Source organism: Dermacentor andersoni, chromosome 2 (assembly GCF_023375885.2).
Source record: "Dermacentor andersoni chromosome 2, qqDerAnde1_hic_scaffold, whole genome shotgun sequence".
Lineage (NCBI taxonomy): Eukaryota > Metazoa > Arthropoda > Arachnida > Ixodida > Ixodidae > Dermacentor > Dermacentor andersoni.
The window spans coordinates 6,391,394-6,412,575 of NC_092815.1; the positions used below are offsets into that span (position 1 = coordinate 6,391,394).

The 21,182-nt window shown below is 46.2% G+C and overlaps 1 protein-coding gene across 5 annotated transcripts in view; it reads right to left on the bottom strand.

Moving 5' to 3' along the window:
• mmd (disintegrin and metalloproteinase domain-containing protein mind-meld) overlaps positions 1 to 21,182 on the bottom strand; it is a 206,371-nt gene that overhangs the window by 97,790 nt on the left and 87,399 nt on the right. For 3 of the 5 annotated variants that reach the window (XM_055077571.2, XM_072286331.1, XM_050190182.3), the window contains 5 exons: positions 17,801 to 17,882; positions 2,884 to 2,971; positions 2,109 to 2,160; positions 1,933 to 2,041; positions 1,766 to 1,864 (listed from right to left, as the gene is read on the bottom strand). In XM_055077571.2, the coding sequence (XP_054933546.1) occupies positions 1,766 to 1,864; positions 1,933 to 2,041; positions 2,109 to 2,160; positions 2,884 to 2,971; positions 17,801 to 17,882 (430 nt within the window). The remainder of the gene's footprint in view (positions 1 to 1,765; positions 1,865 to 1,932; positions 2,042 to 2,108; positions 2,161 to 2,883; positions 2,972 to 17,800; positions 17,883 to 21,182) is intronic. The other 2 variants (XM_072286332.1, XM_055077572.2) reach the window with 1 other exon arrangement.

Below are 21,182 nucleotides of genomic sequence, written 5' to 3' on the forward strand. Positions count from 1 at the left end.
TTTATGCGTTTGAAAATTTGCTGCACAATTGTCAAACATTATGCAATATAATATGACATTCATCACGTTACAACAATTCTGTGGTAATTATTTCTGCTGTTAAGGTAATGAACACATGGAAAGTCAAGGAAACGTACCACCATAAGACGTGCAGTCACGTCCATCATTTAAAACAATAATATCTGTGAGACAGAGCAAGCACATTATGTTGAAAAACATCACTTGCTGTGTGAACTTTCAAGTCTTCATTATACACTGTCCTGTTGAAGTACCTAGACATGGCAGTGATGTAGAAAGAATGACCAAGTATGACTGAGAAAATTTTCAGAGCTCAGCTCTTAGGCGTCCGTTCCTGCATTGAGCGTCAGTGTCAGCGTGTCGTACCCCATAACCGAGTGAACAAGCATAGTGAAAGATGAAAGCAAAAGCGGAGCGCGGCGGGAGGTGAAAGTGGGGGAGGAGGCTACAGTGAAGGTACGAGGTGCAAAGCAGAGAAGCAAACGGGAGACGGCCTCCGCATGTGCTGTGTTTCCGGCGGTCACCGCAGCCGCATTGGCCGATCTCATCTACGCTTCCAGGGGGGAGCTAGGATGGTGTGAGGTGGGGAGGGCTACACTCGTCCGCGGCGCCTACTGCTGATGTCAGTCCACAATACCAGCGCGTGTGACAGGGATCACTGCTCCTGCAAGGGGCGATGGTGAGCGGCTACGAGTAAGGCTCAATGTGACGCTCCCTTGGGTGTTGTCACCGCTGACACTGGTGGCATGATTTCCTTGCAACGAAGGGTTGCTCACGCTGTAGGTAGAACGAAAGCGTGAGAAGAAAAGCGTAGTGCTGTGCAAGACGGCCTGTGCCGTGACGATGGCTATGATATGGTGCCGGAGTAGCGCACATTGTCTGTATGGAAACAAAGCGCTGCATGAGCAGAGGTCTGCCTGCAGCAGCTGCTGTGAATCACACCCACGTGACACCCACGTTCTGCCTCTCACGATCTCCTGATTAGCAAGGCAGTCACGGCAGACCTCACTCTGTTTGCAAAGTGCCGCATGAGACAGATTGTCCATGCCAGCTATGCTACTCACAGCGTTCCCTCCCTAATCTAAACCGTGTACCTATATAATCACAATACAAAATATTGACAAGCAAAATGAAAACACCTATAGAGCTGTGCTTAAATTTCACATTAGCGGGTATCGTAATCACCACTGAACTTTTTTACTTGGTCAGCTGCTACATTATAGTCATGCACTAATAAAGAATACCAAGAGGTGCTTTGATACCATGTCTGTTGTTTAGCTTGTCCCCAGGATGACAAGCATCTGTATTGTACAGCTTAACAAAATGTATGCTATTGTTAGAGTAGTAGTAGTAGTAGTAGTAGTAGTAGTAGTAGTAGTAGTAGTAGTAGTAGTAGTAGTAGTAGTAGTAGTGATGGTGGTGGTGATGCCTTGAGAGGCAAAACAGTGGAACTGCAACACAATAACCATGGCCTGGCAAACCATCTTATGGTACGATCAAATGCCTCAGCTATTACGGGCCATTGTCTTGCCAGAAGTGGCAAGGAGTCTACAACTTTTCAGGCAACACTGACCTACTCTACTGTGCAGCTAGCGCTCAGATGAAGGCAAACATGAGGTCTAAGCAGACAGACTAAAGGCTTCTGGCATTACGTATATGGCAGCTGCTGGCCCACTGTTCTGCAGACAGCACACTACACTAGCCTTTCCAAGCCCTCTGGACTGCTGACAAATCTAGGAGTGCGTGCCTTTGTCACGCCTTCGTCAGTACTTCCGTGAGGTGCCAACGGTGTGCAGTGAATTGGCACTGACGAAGGTCCCTGAAGGTCACCACAGTCCAAAAGAACCTGGAACACATCGTGTGGACATCACAGCGTCAGGGAGCCGCTGGCTGCCACCCTCTTACACTCCTTACCTGGCCAGGCTTGTTGAAGAGGCAGATGCCATGGCCAATGCGCAGTGCATTAATGTACTCCTCCAGGCTGCATGATGAGAAGTGGTACGGCTGGATGTGGTTGGTTCCTCTGCAAAGTAAGCAAAAGTGTGGCACAGTGCAGAACAAGACTCCTTCTTGTAAACAGGCTTACTCACAGAATGCCAGGTGCCATTATGCAGCCCCACGAGTCCTGGCACTGGCAGTTTCCTAGAGAACAAGGTCATTTGCACTGAACAAGATCATCTCTTCCCATCGGTGGATATTCACGCCACCAAGTCACAAAAGGGTTGCTTCCTCATCAATCCAGCCCAGAACATAGGCGAGCAATGTCGTGAGCGCATAAGAAAGTAGCCAATGTGCCTTTCAATTTAAGCACAGATGCATTGGATGCAATGAGGCTTAGTCTTTCTTTTTTGTTGAATCTCACCTTTCTAAAAATTTTGTGGTTCGTGCTAGGCACATTGTGTGGTGCACCCAGGCAGGCTGTTGCAGCCTGCCTAGTGAATTTTTCTGCGCCTAGCTCACCCTTTCCAAGTTCAAGCTGTGGGCATGATGGGATGATGACAGTGAAATCACTAAGACAGAGTGACTACGATCGAACAATCATGGTGACTTGACAATGCAGGAATGATCACAAGTAGGAGTGTAAAGATAGGAATGCCATCCTGTGTGCGAGCTATATGACATGACAGTAGCCAGTCAGCCAGCAGCAGCGGGGAATTTTGAAGGAACAGGCAACGAAAGCTCTGCTGTAAAATGTCTGAGAATCTGGCATACTATGCTGGAGAGCCTGAATTAATGATAGCTTAATATTCACATACGCATGACAATGGGTGCCTGAACATAAAACAGTTCAAGTCAACATTAGGATTAACATCTAGAGCAGTATAACTGGAGGTACTGCCAAGTTCAACAGATAATACCACTGACCTCCGTCATCATGGCTCATTCCAAGATTGTGGCCAAGCATGTGAGTCATAGTACTGGCCACCAGATGGGGCTCGTACACATTTGTGTCCTGCACATGCAAACAGAAAATGCCATGTACAGCAGAATCTCGTTGATATGATCCCGCTACATACAATTTCCCGGCACCAACGTTCACGATTGATAACACGAAAAATGACCCGACTGAGTTACACTTACTTTTTTCTCGTTCATATGTTCTTGGAAAACAGAATTTTTTGGCACCAACATTCAGTACATTGCCAAACTGCAATCGTATGATACGTTTTCCGGTCACTAGATCACATGTAAAGAAAATGTGTGGAGTGCACGCGATTGAGACTAGTAGCTGCTTGCCACGGCACCTTCACTGCAATACTCACCCGCCCGTCTCACATGAAAATGCCGGTGTGCACTAGGGGGTATGCACATGACATCATCTGCCAGGAGTGCTAGCGGTGCCCGCCATAAATGTAGAAGGAAGGCATCCCATTTGATCAATGAGAAGATTAGAGGAAAGGGGACCCAAGGTTGTCAGAAGTAAAGAAGAAGGATAGAAAAGCAGTTAAGAAATTTTGGGAACATCTCAACTCCTTGAGTAATAAGACTAGCTTCGAGCAGAAGTTTATAGTTCCAGCTCAAGGTGTTCGGCTAGAAGGAGATAAGGCAATGGAACATATAAGAACAATGATGACAAAAAAAAAATTTGAAGTACAATCAAACATTGCATGTACTCCATCAGACGAAGATAGCCTGGTTAGTGCAGTGGCTCCACTTGAACACAGCGAGTAGGAAAGGGCAGAGAAGAGGATTTCTAGTAGCGTGCTGACAGGTGCCGATAGAATTCCTATGTTAATAAAGACATTGGGCCCAAAATCTAAGCAAGCATTAAGAGAGGTAGTGAGCAAAACGATAATGGACGGTAGAGCCCCCATTGGGTGGAGACTAAGCAGGATATAATAAGGGAAAGGAGGACAGAGCCGACATAAACAACTACTGTCCCATAACAGTGACGTCAGTGGATTACAGGGTGGTGATGCAGATTGTAAAGGACAGACTGCAGGCATGGGTGGAGGGCGAGGATGTGCTGGAGGAACTACAAAATGGGTTCTGGAAACAAAGGGGGTTAGAGGACAATCTGTTCCCATTGACGCAGTGTATTGAAATAGTAGAAAAGGAACACAGGGCCCTGTGGGTGGCATTTCTGGATATCAAGAGGATTTGTGGGACATATTAGGCACACTAGAGGTGGAGGATGGAGTAAATAATCTTTTAAAAGATATCTATAAAAGTAACAAGGTGCTTATAAAATGGGAAAGAAAAGACATCTGAGCCTATAGAGATACAGCGGGGGCTTAGGAAGAAGTGCCCTCTGCCACCTTTGTTGTTTATGTTGTATCTACAAGGATTAGAGACCAAATTAGAGAGGAATAGACTTACATTCAACCTTTCTGTCTTCAAGCAAGAGAATGGACTGAACAGTAATTACCAGGACTGATGTATCCAGACAACATTGTACTTATGGCAGACAACAAGGAAGATTTGCAGGGATTGATGGACATTTGCGGTAAAGAGGGAGATAGGTTAGGTTTAAAGTTTAGTAATGAAAAATCAGCAGTCATGATTTTTATTGATAACCAGGCCAGTGAGCATAGGATACAGGAGGTTGCACTGCAGGTAGTGGATGAGTACAAATATCTTGGCATGTGGATAAACAATGGGGCTGAGTACTTCATTGGAACATAAAAAATATATAACAACTAAAGGTAGCAGGAATGCAGCTGTGAAGAAAAATAGGGCACTGTGGAATTGCAACAGGTACGAGGTGGTGAGAGGGATTTGGGAAGTGGTAATGGTCGTTAGTCTGACTTTCATCAATGCAGTCCTGTGCATGAGATCAGAGGATAGAGCAAGGTTGGAAATTAAGCAACGAGGGGTAGGTAGGCTTGCTTTGGGAGCACATGGAAATACACCAAAACAGGGGGTGCAGGGTGACATGGGATGGACATCATTCAAGGGCAGGGAAGCTAGCAGCAAAACAGAATTCGAGGAGCAATTTAGAGAAATGGCGGGAAAGCAGTGGGCAAGGAAAGTTTCCAGTTACTTGTACATGAGGAATGTTGACATAATATGAAGGAAGCAAGCCAGAAAATTGTCACGCAAATATTTGGACAATGACAGAGAAGCAAGCCAAGAAACATCGCTTAAGAAAAAGGTTAAAGAAACACGGAGAGGTCTATGGAAAACAGGGATGCAGACAAAATCAGCACTGGGAACATATCGAACTTTCAAGCAGGAAATTGCCAAAGAAAATATCTATGATAATTCAAGGGAAAGCTCTTTGTTGTTTGAAGCCGAGAGAGGAGTATTGCGGACTAAGACGTACTCAGTCAAGTACCAAGGGATAGACACATTATGCGGTGTGTGTGGAGAGGAAGGAAATGGCTGCATACCTGATACTTTTCTGTAAAAGGCTTCACCCTACAGTTAAGAGCAATGGGGTAGACTTATTCAAAGCAGTGGGGTTCAGAGACAGTAGAGGAAAAATAGACTTTAGGCGGTTAGTGAAGTAACTCGAGAAGCAGTTGGCAAGGAACGAACGCTTTATTAAAGGTTAGTGTAGCTTTTATAGTCTTTATCTTGTGACGTCAGCCGCAGCCACTGCCGATTCACAAGAGGCAAGGCCGGTGAATCTAACAAAACAAACACGTGTCAGCGGCGCATGCTGATTCACAACAATTCTTCCCCCTTAAGGAGTGAAGCGGTCCGGGGGCCGGGGCTTCCGCTTGGACCTACGCAGTGTCACTTCAGCCCGGTCAGTCACTTGCGGCTCGCTAGTAGCAACCTCTGCTTCGGCCGGCCCGTCTGATGGCGTTCGAATGTCGGTGTCTACTTGAGCCTGACTGTGACTGCTGTCGTGTCCTTGTGATCGCGAGTCTGCCGCTGCGTTCTGACTGCCTTTAGTCGGTACTTGCATGGGGGCGTCGGGTTCCACCGCTTCTCCTTCCACGCTGGTCCTCCTGGTTTTTAGCTGGTCGAGGTGGCGGCGATGTTGCTCCCCATCTGCAGTCTTTACCGTTGCCATTCGCGAGCCTTCGGTGGACTCTACCGCGCCTGGTTTCCATTTGTCACCCACTCCATAGTTCTTGAACCAGACGTCTTTGCTCAGCGGTGGGCCACTGTTGCACGCACCTGCAGAAGGGAATGGTCGTGACACGACGTTGTGCAATAAAGAACGTGGCTGATATCCGAGAAGCATAGAAGCTGGGGTTTGCCTATTTGGCAAGGGAGTGCGCCGATAATGCGAAAGAATGTGGTCCAGCCGAGCTTGCAAACTGCCGCGTGTGTTTTTGTTTAACCCCTGTTTGACAGTCCGTACTGCTCTTTCCGCCAGGCCATTAGACTGCAGTTTGTAGGGAGCTGTCCGCAAATGAGCGATGCCAGTGCGCTTCATAAATGTCCTGAACTCTTCGCTAGTAAACTGCGGCCCGTTGTCCGTCACCAGGGTCCTCGGCAAACCGAACCGGCTGAACATAGTCTGCAGTGCTTCAATTGTCTTTGCCGAACTGGCGGTCTTCATGGCGGTAACCTCGATCCATTTCGTATGGGAATCAACCACGATCAACAACATGTTACCTTCCACAGGACCCGCAAAATCGACATGGACCCTAGACCATGGCTCCTCTGTGTCCGGCCAAGGCACGGGTTGTCGGGCAGGAGGCATGCTGCCCCATTCTATGCATGTTGGACACGCGTTGACCAGCTTCTCAATGTCCCGATCGAGCCCTGGGTACCAGAAAACAGAACGTGCCAGGTTCTTCATAGCCGTTATCCCTTGATGTGCATCATGCAGCATACGCAGCATTGACTGCCGCGCACTTGCTGGAATAACCGCTCGATGGCCCCAGTACACAATTCCGTGGCTGTACGTTAGTTTGTCTTTCCTGTGCATGTACACGCGTAACGGCTCCTGAGCCGGTTGCAAGTACCGTGGCCAGCCATTCTGAATGTAATCACGGACTTGCGCGAGGTCGCTGTCGTCAACAGTCATTCTAGCCAAGTCACTCGCCGACAGAGGACAGGTATTGAGGTGATCGGTCAGAAGAACATACTCACGAGCGTCATCTTCTGCAGCCTTAGTGTTGTTATGCTCCTGCCTCACCGGTAAACGGCTGAGGGTGTCTGCAGGAATCAACGTCTTTCCTGGCTTGAACTGAATTTTGTAGTTGTAGGCGCTTAGCAAGAGGGACCAACGCTGAATCCGGGCAGCGGCCATGGCGGGAACGGGCTTGTCGGGGCTGAAAAGGCTCAGAAGAGGTTTGTGATCTGTAACAAGCGTGAAATGATTCCCGAGCAGATATTCCCGGAACTTTGTAACCCCGAAGACAACTGCCAATGCCTCTCTTTCAATTTGCGCGTAATTACGCTCAGCAGCTGAAAGCGTTCGCGACCGGAACCCAATTGGTCGATCTTGCCCATTTATTCTGTGATATAGCACTGCGCCGACGCCGCACGACGACGCATCTGTTTCCAAGATAAGCGGCTTACTTGGATCGTAGTGCGCCAAGAACTTAGCTTCCTCTAGCAGCCGCTTTGTTGCTCGGAACGCGTTATCTTGTCTCGCTCCCCACTGCCAGCGTGGGTTCTTTCTTAGCAGTTCATGCAGTGGCTCTAGAACAGTAGCCAAGTTTCCCAGAAATGAGTGGTAGTAGGTCACGAAGCCCAAAAACGCCCGTAGTTCCGCAACACCGGTTGGCTTCGGCATTTTCGTTATTGCAGCAATGTTGTCCATCTTAGGTAACAATCCGTTCGTATTTATACGATGTCCCAGGAATTCAACTTCTGCTTGTCGGAACTTGCATTTCTGCGGATTCAGCTTGACACCGTGTTGCCGGAAACGTCTGAAAACTTCACGCAGCGTCTCGCAGTTGCCGCGTTTCTCCGCGACTACCACATCGTCCAGGTACACTTGAATGCCCGGAATGCCTTGCAGGATGCCGTCCATACGTCTCTGAAAAATTGCAGGAGCAGAGGCTACACCAAAAGGAAGCCTATTAAAGCAAAACAGGCCTTTCGGAGTGTTTACGACCAATATCTTCTTCGTTTCCTCGTCAAGCGGCAACTGACTGTAAGCATCCTTCAAATCGATGGTGCTGAATACTTCACCACCGTTTAGGTTTGCAAAGATATCCCTTATTTTTGGCAATGGGTACTGCTCCGTGACACATGCAGCATTTGCGGTCACCTTAAAATCGCCACACAACCGAATGGAACCATTCTTTTTGATAACGGGAACCAAAGGCGTGGCCCACTCTGCACTGTCGACAGGCGAGAGAATGCCATGCTTAACAAGTCTGTCTATTTCATTTGACACTTGCTCCCGCATTGCATACGGCACAGAACGTGCTTTGCAGAACCGCGGCATCGCATTTTCCCGCAACCGCAAATGGACTGCGGGGCCATCAATTAGCCCTAGACCTGGCGTAAACAAATCGCCGAACTCCTCTAAGAGTGCGCTAACCAAAGTACTGTCAGGGACATTTTGCTCAACGGAGGTTTCCTCGCCGAGAATGCTGAAGACGGACCTTCCGCTACGCTCAAATGCGCTGATGACATCTCGCCCGCACAAGTTCGGGCCATCGCATTGCAGTACGGTTAGAGTTGCATCTAGGGCCTTTCTCGCGTACGAGACCGGAAGTTTCAGCTGACCCCTCACGGGCAGCTTGCCAAGAAAGCAGGACAACTGCAAGGACGTCTCGCGGAGCGCAGGCCAGGCATGCCGATGCTTGCAGTATGTTTTCCACGTAATGATGGAGACAGGCGATCCGGTGTCCACTTGCATTGTCAGCGGAATTCCGCTCCAGCAGAGGGTGCGAACCACAGGCTTGACCAAGTTTACCGACGTAGTGTACAAACTCAGTAGACAAAGTTCGTTGCCGTCGCTCTCTGAAGAATGCTCCTCACAAAGGGCCACCCCTTGTTTCCATACACACATCTTAGCTAGGTGCCCTTTACGTCGGCAGCGAAAACACTCCGCCCGGCGAAACTTGCACTTTGCTGCCTTGTGCTTAGTGCTACCACAGCACGGGCAAACGACGTCTTCGCTTGGTCGAGAAGTGCTCGGATGAGTCTTGTGGTAATACGGTTGACCTTGCACCTTGCTCCTCACGGCATGGACGTCGCCATAATCCTGTGTCCTCTCCATGTGATCAACGTTGAGAGCTGCCATCTCTGCTGCTAACGCTATATCTTCGGCTTCTTTCAGCGTCAGCGAAGGTCTGGCCAAAAGCTTCCGACGAATGCCGGTATCACGTAGACCACAAACAAGTCTGTCTCGTAGCATCCTGTCCCGTGCCTCGCCAAAGTTGCAACTGCAGGCCTTCTTCCGAATTTCCACAATGAAGTCCTTCGTTGACTCGTCGGGACGCTGGCATCTGGTGAAGAACTTGTAAGACTCCGCTATTTCGTTGCCCTGTGGCGCAAAGTGCTCTGCCAGCAGTTCAAGCAGCTTCTCATAGGTAAGGTCTTGAATCTTCGCCGGCGCGCACCGTACCGTTATTGTGCCGACTGTTGCCGTGCTTAAGGCTGCCGTTAGCAGGGCTCGTCGTTTCTTCGAGTCGACGATATCGTAAGCTTCAAAGTAGGACTGCAGACGCACCTGGTAGGCGTCCCAACTGTCTTCCGTTTCGTCGAAACCCGGTGGTCCGGCGTGGGACGCCATGGAGCAGGCACGGCCCGGTGGTGGGCAGCCTCGTCGCCACTGAAGTAACTCGAGAAGCAGTTGGCAAGGAACGAACGCTTTATTAAAGGTTAGTGTAGCTTTTATAGTCTTTATCTTGTGACGTCAGCCGCAGCCACTGCCGATTCACAAGAGGCGAGGCCGGTGAATCTAACAAAACAAACACGTGTCAGCGGCGCATGCTGATTCACAACAGTTAGAAATAACTGAATGGAGATTCTGATTGGTGGCTAAAATCAAGGCAAGAATGAAATTTCACCTTCCATTAAGTACAAGATATATTATTAGTCATGGCTAGATGGTGTGTGCCGCCACCCGATTTAAAGGGTTCAGCCTCATCCATCCATCCATCCATCCATCCATCCATCCACCCACCCACCCGTTTGTCCGTCCGTCCGTCCGTCCGTCCATCCATCCACCCACCCGTCCACCAATCCATCCATAACTTCGGTCGCGAGCTCATGCTGCCTAATAGCAGGCCTGCGTAGCCAAGCAGGTACTATCCCACGTCCTTTCTGACTTGGCTATTGAGTGGTACATCGTATGTCAATGATGCGCTTAAGCACGTACGTGCGTGGGTTGAGTGAACCAGAAAAATCACGCTATGAAAACAAAGTGCGCTTATGCGACTGTGTCGACCAGCTCGAACTCAACGATGATGAGCTTCGGCATGATGTTGGACTACTGCTTTGCGTGGATCTCGCAGACATCAAAGATTACCTTGTGAATGCAATGAGTTTCATGGCCCACAAGCAATAATTGAAAGCTTGAAAGTCAATGGAAGGCTGCAGTTATCTGACGAGCGGCTGGGTACAGCAGCTGTGTGTCAAAGTGCTCGTGTAACACATTCGCCTTCATTACGGAATTTACTGTGTGTTGTCCACTTGCATCATTAAAGGTAGCGTTAACATCGCTTCACTGAAAAAAAAAAATAAAGCAGTGTGAACTAAACACTGTGATTCCAAAGCTTTTTCATTTTTATGTTGCGTCAATTCTGCTTGTCTCACCAAAACAGGTTTTTGTTTTTGTTTTTTTGCCCTCCCAGATTAGTAATTCACAATCATTCAATGAACAGCCACTCATACTATGGCTTCTCGTAAAAGGAGACAGCGAGGTGCTGGCTGCACACTGCACCTGCAAGGCAAGCCTTGCAGAGGCATGCTTGCACATAGCTGCTGTGCTCTTTTACAATGAGGCTGTATTGAAGAAAGATAACCAGGTATCGAAAAGAACCCAATCTGGGCAACATTTCTATCATCTGGCTTTTTTCCTATGTGACTGCTGCAGCCAAACACAACACAGTTCACAATGACACTGAATCTCAGTTGACGCACGGCCAAGGCGCATAGTCTGTCCGGATGTGCAAACATTGTATGTGCACCAGTTCAATAAACAAATACCAACAGCACTGCTCACGAAACACTGAAATACCCGTGCTTATATATCAGCAACTGGTTAAGTCTACAAGGTGAACGGTGGGCCCAAAGATAGGGATCAGATGTTGAGAAAAACCACTGGCACTTTTTCTATGCTCTGCAAGCGTAAACATGGCACAGTTGCCCCAGCGACACTGTCGCTGCCTCGCAGATCGAATTCAGTGCATATCATTGCACAGCCCCATTCCGGTACCAGCAAATCTCCTCCCGTGTTGTCGCACAGCGCATTCACAGCTATCGTGTATCGCACACTTTTAGTAGGCGATAGCCCGAATGCACCGCCATTCCCAGCTGTGGAATGCTATCATATGGCACATTTTCTGCCGCTAGATCCAGTGTAAATAAGAAAAAGCAGGAGGCGCGTGATTGAGAACAGCAGCCGGCCGCTGCGGCAGCTTGACCGCAATACTTGCCCGCCCGTCTCATGTAAAAATGCCAGCGTGTACTCAGTTTCTAATTCCAGTACCAACAAATCTTCTCCTGGGTTGTCGCACATCACATTCACAGCTATTGCTGCCAATCCTATTGCGATAAGCATCCTCACCTATCTATTTTACAGCATGTGAAGCATAGTGCCGTTAAAAATGTACTGCGCATTTTGAGTAGGCGATAGCCCAAACACGCCGTCATTCCTTCAAGGTAAATAGGCGAAAGCGCAGGGTGCTTATCGCTGACTATGTGTCTTGTTCTTCTTGTACAGGCTTTGTTCCTGTCATCCGCCAGCTCCCTTACTGCGCCTTCAGTCAAGCCGTTTACAACAGCGACAACATGCAATATCAACGGTGAAGCTGCATGCTTCCCTCCATCCACGGATGATGCAGTGATTACAAGTCACGGGTTCCTGACGTCAACAGATTCAACTCCTATAAAGACAGCACCGCACGATGGACTTGCCAGTGGGCACGACGAAAGCGCAGGGCGCACATCACTGACTATGCGTCTTGTTCTTCTTGTACAGGTTAGTTACAATAACACAATCCGCAGTGATGATAGATTTCTGGTTGCACTGCCATGCACACATGTGTGTATGAGTATTGCATATGAGTGTTTAAATTCTTGCGAGCTCTTGGTGTGTGGCTATATAGAAGAGAACCCGGGAACCGTCGAGGAAATGTTCCAGTCATTAATGAGTGGCCAACAGGCAATTAGAGAAGACATTGCTTCTTTGAAAGAATGCCTTGAGTCGACGGAGAAAGCGATACATGGTATTGAAAAGCTTTTAAACAACTTGGAAGGCAGTATGATTGAATTAACAGCAAAAAAAAAACCACAAGAACGAAGAAGTAAATGCGACTGTAACTGCAGTATGGGAAACACTTAAAACACAACAAGAAGAACTTACTTATGTGGAAAACCGCAGCTGCCGTTCGAATTTGGTAGTGTTTGGAATTTCTGAGGATTCGAATGAAACACAAGCGGTACTGCGGGATAAGGTTATCCGGGATGTCTTTCAATATAAGTTAGGAATAAACTGTACATCTGTGGCGCGAATTCACAGACTTGGAAAAGCACCCACACGAAGGCCAGTCATTGCGTTCTGACAGGATTATCCTGAAAAACAAGCTCTCTTGAAAAAAGCACACAAATTGAAGGGAACAGGCATGTTGTTGCAAAACAGTTATTGGGCAGACACGCTGCGCAAGCGCCGTCTGCTTTGGAGCAGTGCGCAAGAAGAAAAAGACATCGGCAGAAAAGTTAGGCTTCTTCATGATAACATTTGCGTTGATGATGACTTGTTCTTTTGGGATGATGTACTGCACACGCGGAAACTAAATGCAAAGAAAAAATAGAGCGCAAAATTGCGACCAAACCACACCAACTAGCAGTCACAGTCGCAGCAGTTACGGCTGCTTTCACTAAATGCCCAAAGCATAGTCAACAAAATAGAGAAAGTGCAGGATATTTTACCAGTATACGATCCTCATGTGTGTGTTATATCTGAAACTTGGTTGCACAATGGGGTGCATGATGATAAAATCGCTTCGCCAAACCACCAGTTGTTTAGAAAAGATGAGTCCTCCCGAGATGGTGGCGTTGCAGTTATTGCAAAGAATAATGTTGTTGTAAGGGAACTAGATCAGATAGATAATCATGAAAGTTTGTTTTTGAGTGTCTCTGTTTGGGGTGAGCCATTCATATTATGTTCTGTGTCATCATCACCATCATCATCAGCAGCAGCCTGATTACGCCTACTGCAGGGCAAAGGTCTCTCCCATACTTCTCCAACTACTCCGGTCATGTACTAATTGTGGCCATGTTGTCCCTGCAAACTTCTTAATCTCATCCGCCTACCTAACTTTCTGCCGCCCCCTGCTACACTCCCCTTCCCTTGGAAGGGGAGTGTAGAAGGGGAGTCCTGCCCATGCCCATTTCTTTTTTTTTATTTCAACTAAGATGTTATTAACTCGCGTTTGTTCTCTCACCCAATCTGCTCTTTTCTTATCCCTTAACGTTACACCCATCATTCTTCTTTCCATAGCTCGTTGCATCATCCTCAATTTAAGTAGAACCTTTTTCGTAAGCCTCCAGGTTTCTGCCCCATATGTGAGTACTGGTAAGACACAGCTGTTATACACTTATATAACACTTACTTATACACTTATACATACACTTAAACACTTATATGTTCTGTGTATCGGACACCAAATGCTGATCATCACTTTATGCAGAAATTATATGATCACCTTTTGAAATATGGAGGAAAAAGTTTAATAATTACTGGTGATTTTAATCTCCCACAAATAGCATGGCGAAATTGGAGTTATGGACACAGTCTTTCCTCTGACTTACTCATTGGTATCATGCTAACTTTCAGCCTTCAGCAGGTTGTCAGTGTATGTACTCGGGGAGGGAATATACTTGACCTCTTATTCCTCAGCGAAGTTTTTGGTGAAGGAACCGTCAAAATTGAAACTGGCATTTCTGACCATAAACTGATTTCTTTTTCGTCATCGATGGCTGTGAATAATGTCAGACTACCCCGAAAAAAAATTCAGATTAGGGATTATGCTAAAGCAGATGATGAATCAATTATTGATTACTTGGACCTGCATCTTAAAATTGTCCAGGATGATGTCAAGCTTTCATGGCAAAGGTTCGGGGACACTGTTACTTATTGCACTGAAAGATTTATTCCATTGAAGGGGGTCAAAAAGCCTCCACCAAACCCTTGGATCAACAGAGATATCATCCAAACTAGGCTGAAACTAGGCTGAAAAGAATGAAACGAAAACATAAGAAAATAAAGAGTTTGCATGTCAAAGAATTAAAAAATTAATTACTGGCAAAAGTTAAAGCTGCACGAGAAAGATTCTTCAGTCATAGCCTTGCTGATTTTATTTCAAATGCTCCACAGAAGTTTTGGTGCTATTTAAGTCAATCAAAAGAGGCAGCACATAAAATAAACATTAATGGTAAAATTATTGAAGATGCCCAGATAATTGCTGAGCATTTTAATGATTACTTCAGGAGTGTATTCTCTGACCTAAATGAATTCGAACGATGCAATACAAATAGGTCTGTCTTGTGTGATATTACGATTTCCCGGGAAGGTGTTTTGGAAATGCTCCTTAAAATCAACGTTAGGAAATTTGCAGGCCCTGACAAGCTTCCGAATGCATTTTTACGAAGGTATGCGGAACAGATATATGTATTCTTAACAGATTTTTTCAAATTATCCTTAAATTTAGCAGAGATACCATCAGGCTGGTGTAAGGCAAGAGTTGTCCCAATTCATAAAAAGGGCGATCACGTCACAGTGTGAAATTATCGTCCTGTTTCTATTACAAGCACATGCAGCAAATTATTAAAGCACATTGTTGCAGGCTTTATTCGTCAGTATTTGACAGATCACAGTGTCCTATCTTCACTACAGCATGGGTTCAGAAACGGATTATCGACTTCAACTCAGCTTGTGTCAGTTGTTCATGAAATCTCTGAAGTACTTGACTCGTCCGGACAAATTGACATGCTCTTTTTAGATTTTAGTAAAGCGTTCGATAAGGTACCTCATGGAAAATTAATCTACAAGCTCAAGTGCATTGGTCTTCCTTCAATTAATATATCGTGGATCCAAGCCTATCTCCGACATAGGCAGCAGTTCATAGAAATTAATAAATGTTCCTGAAGTGTCTGTCAGGTAACTTCGGGCGTACCACAAGGCAGCGTATAAGGACCCCTTTTATTTTTTATCTATATTAATGATATAATAGACGAAATCCACGATGATGTGCATGTTAATTTATTTGCGGATGACTGTGTGCTATTTAATAAAATAGCGTCACAAAATGACCACGCATGCTTACAGAAGTCAGTTATTGCAATTTCTGATTGGTGTAAACTTTGGGGCATGGAATTAAGTGTACATAAAAGTCTTGCTGCGAGTAACATGAAAAAAGGAACCTAGTATATTTTCTTATGTTCTAAACAACACAAAAATAACTGATGTTGAAAAATGCAAACACTTAGGTATCGTATTCACTAACAGATTCTCCTGGTCAGAACATATTTCCCTTACATGTTCAGCAGCTTTGTGCAAATTATGGTTCTTGAAAAGGAAACTTAAATAGGCACCGGTAAACACCAAAATTTTAGCATATAACACATTCGTACGATCAAAACTTGAATATGCGGCGGCTGTATGGGATCCTCATACCAAAAAGGACATCATGAATTTGGAATGTGTACAAAGGAAGGCCATTAGATTTATCTTTGGAAAATATAAAAAAGAGGATTCCCCATCCTTACTGATGCTTAGAAACAAAATCAGTTCACTAGAACATAGGCGCAAAGTTAGTCGTCTCCAGTTATCACATAGCATCATAAATGAAAAAATTGGGCTTCAAATGCCTCATTATGTAACGCCTCTTAAGCACGAAAAACAAGACATAGACACAACTTTTCCCTTACGCCATTATTTGCTAAAACAAAATTTCACATGAATAGTTTTTATCCACATACTATAAACTAATGGAATTCCCTCCCTGTTGATGTACTTCAATCAGGGAACTTCATAAATGAGTTGGAAAACTATTTGTCATATAAAATAACACAACCATAAGCAGTATTTCTCACTATCTTTCTTGCATTTTTGTGAAATTCTCTGTATTTTGTTTTGTTTAGTGCCCGATTGCTGTTTGGCACAGCGTTTTCTATCCACATATGAATTCAAATGTGTGATTATTTTTGTTGTAGTTACTGTGCTAAGATAAGCATTTTGATTTTTGTAATGTGGCTATGGGCTGCATCCTTTTCATGCACTGCTTATATATTTTTTTTATTATTATCCTTTTTGCTTTGTCATTACCTGGTCAACTGTATTGCCCCTCCTGCATGGGCCAGTATATTGGCCTGCAGTATGAATAAATTATATATATATATATATATATATATATATATATATATATACCTGGTAGCGAAGCTTCCAGGAGCCCATACATTCAAAATATGGCAGTTCATCGGCGCTTCATGGGGCTTAGTGCCATCTGTATTTGGAGGGAACACTTCCGGCAGAAGAAAAAATAATGTGATGCCATATCCGTTAAAAACAGAAGTGACATCATTTTGTTTTCGAAGGCATGAAATTGGTTTTGTTGACCTGCCATTAGAGCGATATATTCAAATGCTCTGCCATTCGACTTGATGGGCGTTTCGAGCTGTCAGCACGGAAAGCGATGCAGGAAAAGACCAGCCATACGGGTGTCGAAATCGCACCCCTGCACAGAACATACTTTCCTTGGAGGCCGACGAAAGCTTTAGGTGTAGAGTGCTGATCCTATCGTCGGATGCGAAGCCCGTCAGCGAGCGCAGTCGCACGAAAATAACTACGCAATTATCTGGTGGTCGCAACTCACTACTTTTGACTGAACAGGTTAAGAAGCGATGAAGCTACCTGTGACACCAAATTCTGACAAACTTCGACAAGCAAGAAAGCACAACATGTGCGGGGGGCGTATTTCAACAGGTGAACTTGACGAGCACGCCTTTCTGCACATTTCAAGAGGTGCATTGCACTGCGAGTGATAGCGACGTCAACGCACCCTGTAATGATAGGAGCTGAAAAGAAATGTATTTATTAATAATAATAAAATTAAATAAACGTGTTTTCTTAACTCGTCAGGAATATATAAAATTTACCAGGAAGTTTATTTTCGTTGAATGAATCTGTGTCTGGTTTGAATTAAAAAATGCTTCTTTCTTTCCCAATGTTTGTTCCCTCCAAACATAGTCGTACTTCGCTGCTCCCATAACCACCCTTGGTGATGTCGGTGACAATTTGTGCTGAACCGCTTTTCGCCCAAAGCTTCGCAACCTATTTGGATCGACCTTGGTTTCTTTCTGCAGGTGGCGCGATGTGAGCGTCACCTTTCGTTCCAGCGGCATCAAGCGTTGGCCACCAGCTCGATTTCGTTTCCGTTTCCCGTCACGGACTTAAAACACTATGCAAATTTAATATAAAAACAACAAAACGTGTCTCTGGTCGCGGGAGCCCCTCCAGCTTTACGCGTGTTGGCATCTTGTGCTGCTACGATTCGTGCAACGCTTCGCATTACATAGATGTCTGCTACAGTTGAGTCTGTGCAACTTTTTAGTTACTTCAGGTCATACGAGTTCCCGGTTAGTACGTTCTTTCTCGCATTTTTTCCCCAAAACGTATGAACGAGGTTCTATACTGTACTGCATCACAATGCTTATGCCATGCACAGAGCTTCATGAATGTACTACTCACCTGACTTATTCCCACAGCCTTCGCTGTACACACAGTGTCTGGGATGGCCATGCCCACCTCTCGACTTGGAAAGTGCCGACCTCTGCACATATTACAAGACATCCTTGCTGCCCAGTCTGGCACAAAGACATCTCTTTTGTCATTATAAGGTGCCAATCCCCGAACACAACACAATATGTAACACAATCACAAATGTTGTGCAAAGGGGAAGTTTATGATGAAAATACCCTAAGAAATTACCGTGATCACAGTGTGAACTAACATGTATAAATAATGCATAAGCTTAAAATAGAATGTTGTAGCATGACCTGCTGCAGAGGTGCATGCCAACAGAAGACCAGCTGTCCATGCACTGCACCGCAATAATGGATTATCTAGGCTGATATGCTGACACCATGACGAACGACATACAGGGACCACATGTGCACCTGTTGAGGCAACTACGTCAAAGCACATGTGTGGGCCATGTAATTGTGTAAGTAGACTTAAGAGCACCTAGAATGTATTGACCAGAGCGCCAAGTGCTGGCAACACAGTGGCATAGGGAATGATGCCTGCCAGTGGCAGCTGCATGTGTCACTGCAACACGAGACTCTGCTGATCTCCCACATGCCATGCGCTCCAGAGCAAGCTGGCCAGTGCACAGCCCATAACTTTGGTTATCATTCTTTTTTTAGTTGTGGCTATATACTTACTTAACAAAAATAACAAATACAGCTTATTCACACTGACGAATGAACATGCCTTTCGCTGACCCTGATATCATTCGATATATGAGGGTAGATCAAGAAATAAGGTTCCCATCAATTTTAGAAATAGACAACATTGTTTATACTCATAGAAATTTACATCATTGGAGAGATGAAACTTTGCTCTATTTTTCTACATAATCGCCATCTTTTTCTATGCATTTTTGTAGACGGTGCTCCAATTTCTGTATCCCAATGTTGTAGAACTCCGCCACCAACCCGTTGAGGAAGCGTTTCACCTTTTCTTTGACTTCATTGTCGCTCCGGAAGCGTTGGCCACTCAAATGTTCCCTTAACTTGGGGAACAAGTGATAATCACTAGGCACGAGGTCTGGACTGTATGGTGGGTGGGGCATGACAGTCCACCCAAAGTTTGTCAAAAGTTCGTGGGTTTGACGGGAGACGTGAGGTTAGGCATTGTCATGAAGAAGCGTTACACCGGCTGCCAGCCGTCCTCATCGGCGGTTCTGAATAGCTTGCCTGAGTTTTCTTAGTGTTGCACAATAACTGTCTGAGTTGATTGTTCTCCCACATTCCACGAAATCGATCAGCAGTATCCCCTTACGATCCCAACAAACACTGGCCATGACTTTGCCAGCAGAAGGAGTTTGTTTGAACTTCTTTGTGACTGGTCACTCTGGATGACACCACTGTTTGGATTTTTATTTCGTTTCGGGAGTGAAATGAAACACCAACGTTTCGTCTCCCGTAACAACGAAGTCCAACAATCCTTCCTTATCTTCTTAACACTTTTGAAGAAACTGGTGAGCGCAGTCAAAGCATTTCTCCTTGTGGTCTGATGTCAACAGCTGCAGTACCCATCGAGCATGACACGTGTGATACCCCAATTTGTCAGTCAAAGCTCTTTCCACTGTACCACAAGAACTCCCAGGAATCTGAGCAACAAGTTTACGGACAGCGATCCTCCTGTTTTGAAGCACTTCACATTGGACCATCTTGATAACTGCCTCCGATACTGATGGTCTTCCCCTCCGTTCTTCATTGTGGACTTCCTTCCGACCGACACTAAACTCCTTGCACTACTTTCGCATGTGTTGAACGGACATACACTTGTCGCCATACACCTCTGTCAACTGACGATGAATATCCATGGGTGGAGTCCTTTTGGCGTGCAAAAAGTGAATTACGGAACGAATCTTGCACTTGGCGGGATCAACAATGGGAACCTCGATAATGGATGGCTGCTGAGCCAAGAATGAGCGAGGCAGCGAAGCGTGGCCGGGGGGAATCGAGAGTGGGGGAACAGCCGTGTGCAGCAATGTTGCCAGATTTCGCTTTCGCACCTTCCCATGTGGCTGGAGCTCCTTGGGAACCTTATTTCTGGATCAACCCTCATATTTTGACATTGCCCGATAATGCACATGTCTTTGACATCCGTGCGACTTTCCATCATGTATCAGACTACCATTGTAATTACCAGTTACTCTGTGGGATATATTTAGCATATACATATATTAGCAGCAGCTTGGTACTTAGTGCACTGGCATGGACCTCCATTCCTGTGGTGGAAGTGTTCAGAGGGAGCAAATATTGGTCAGCCTTGTTCTGCCTGGCAGACAAAAAGGCATGTACACTTGTTTGCTCTGCATGCAACAACAATGAACCCTTTCTTTGCCCTGTCTCCTCCAAACGCATCCTTCAAAGAGGTTAGACCATTCTTTGTAGAGACAAACTGATGTGTGGCGCCCTCATAATGCCATGTGTGTGCCATCAGCACTCGGGGGATCCTTGGATTAGGTGCTTGCAGTCTTTGCTCAGCAGCCACTGCAGTGGATGCAGGGGGAAGTTTACAGATGCTAACACTGGGTTGTATCTTGTGGGAGATACGGGGTTCTCCTCCGTACTCTTGGGACAAAGGAACGACAACACAGTAGTGCAAACAGTCACAAGGGCATTTATTGCACCTTTCATAGATCAATGCCAGCTAGCCGAGTTGCTATCCACAAAACATGCCGATGGGCGCACGACAAATCTAGAAGTCCGACTTACCGCGACCGCATTGCGAGCGAATATGTTCGCCCCATGCTGGATCCCAACGCCTGGTCGCTCGCGCGTACTGTCACGCGAACGGTGTCCAAGGCGGCCACGCGAGACGGTCTCGCAAAAGCATGGTCGGCGCACGCGCGGGCGGCACGTCCGTCCCGCTCGTTCCCCGAACCCAAAGAGAGCAAGTGCCTTCCTTTCGGCGCCCAAGTAACCTCGCCTGTCGGCGGCGTTAGCAGCGCAACACTCGCGCCATCTCTCGCACTGCGCCCCAACAACATCGACCGCCGCGGGCATCACTCCGGCCACGCGGCGAAGCCGCACTACAGGAGGCGCGCTATGCGGGAAAAACATCAGGGGACGCGCGAGAGTCGCGCATCCCCACAATCTACCTACCGTATAGACTCGTGTAAGGGCCGAACCCCTAACTAGGCAGCCCAAAATTTGGAAAACAACTTCTGCAATGGAGAAACAATCGCACTTGGTGCCACGATGCCGCATGCACGCATCAGCGAATTTTCTTGCGCTGTGTACTTCCACATACCGCTACCAGACCTGGGGTGTGCACCAGTCACTGGCTGGGCTTGACCAAAACATTCAGCTCCATGCAAGGGCCACACCTCATCAAA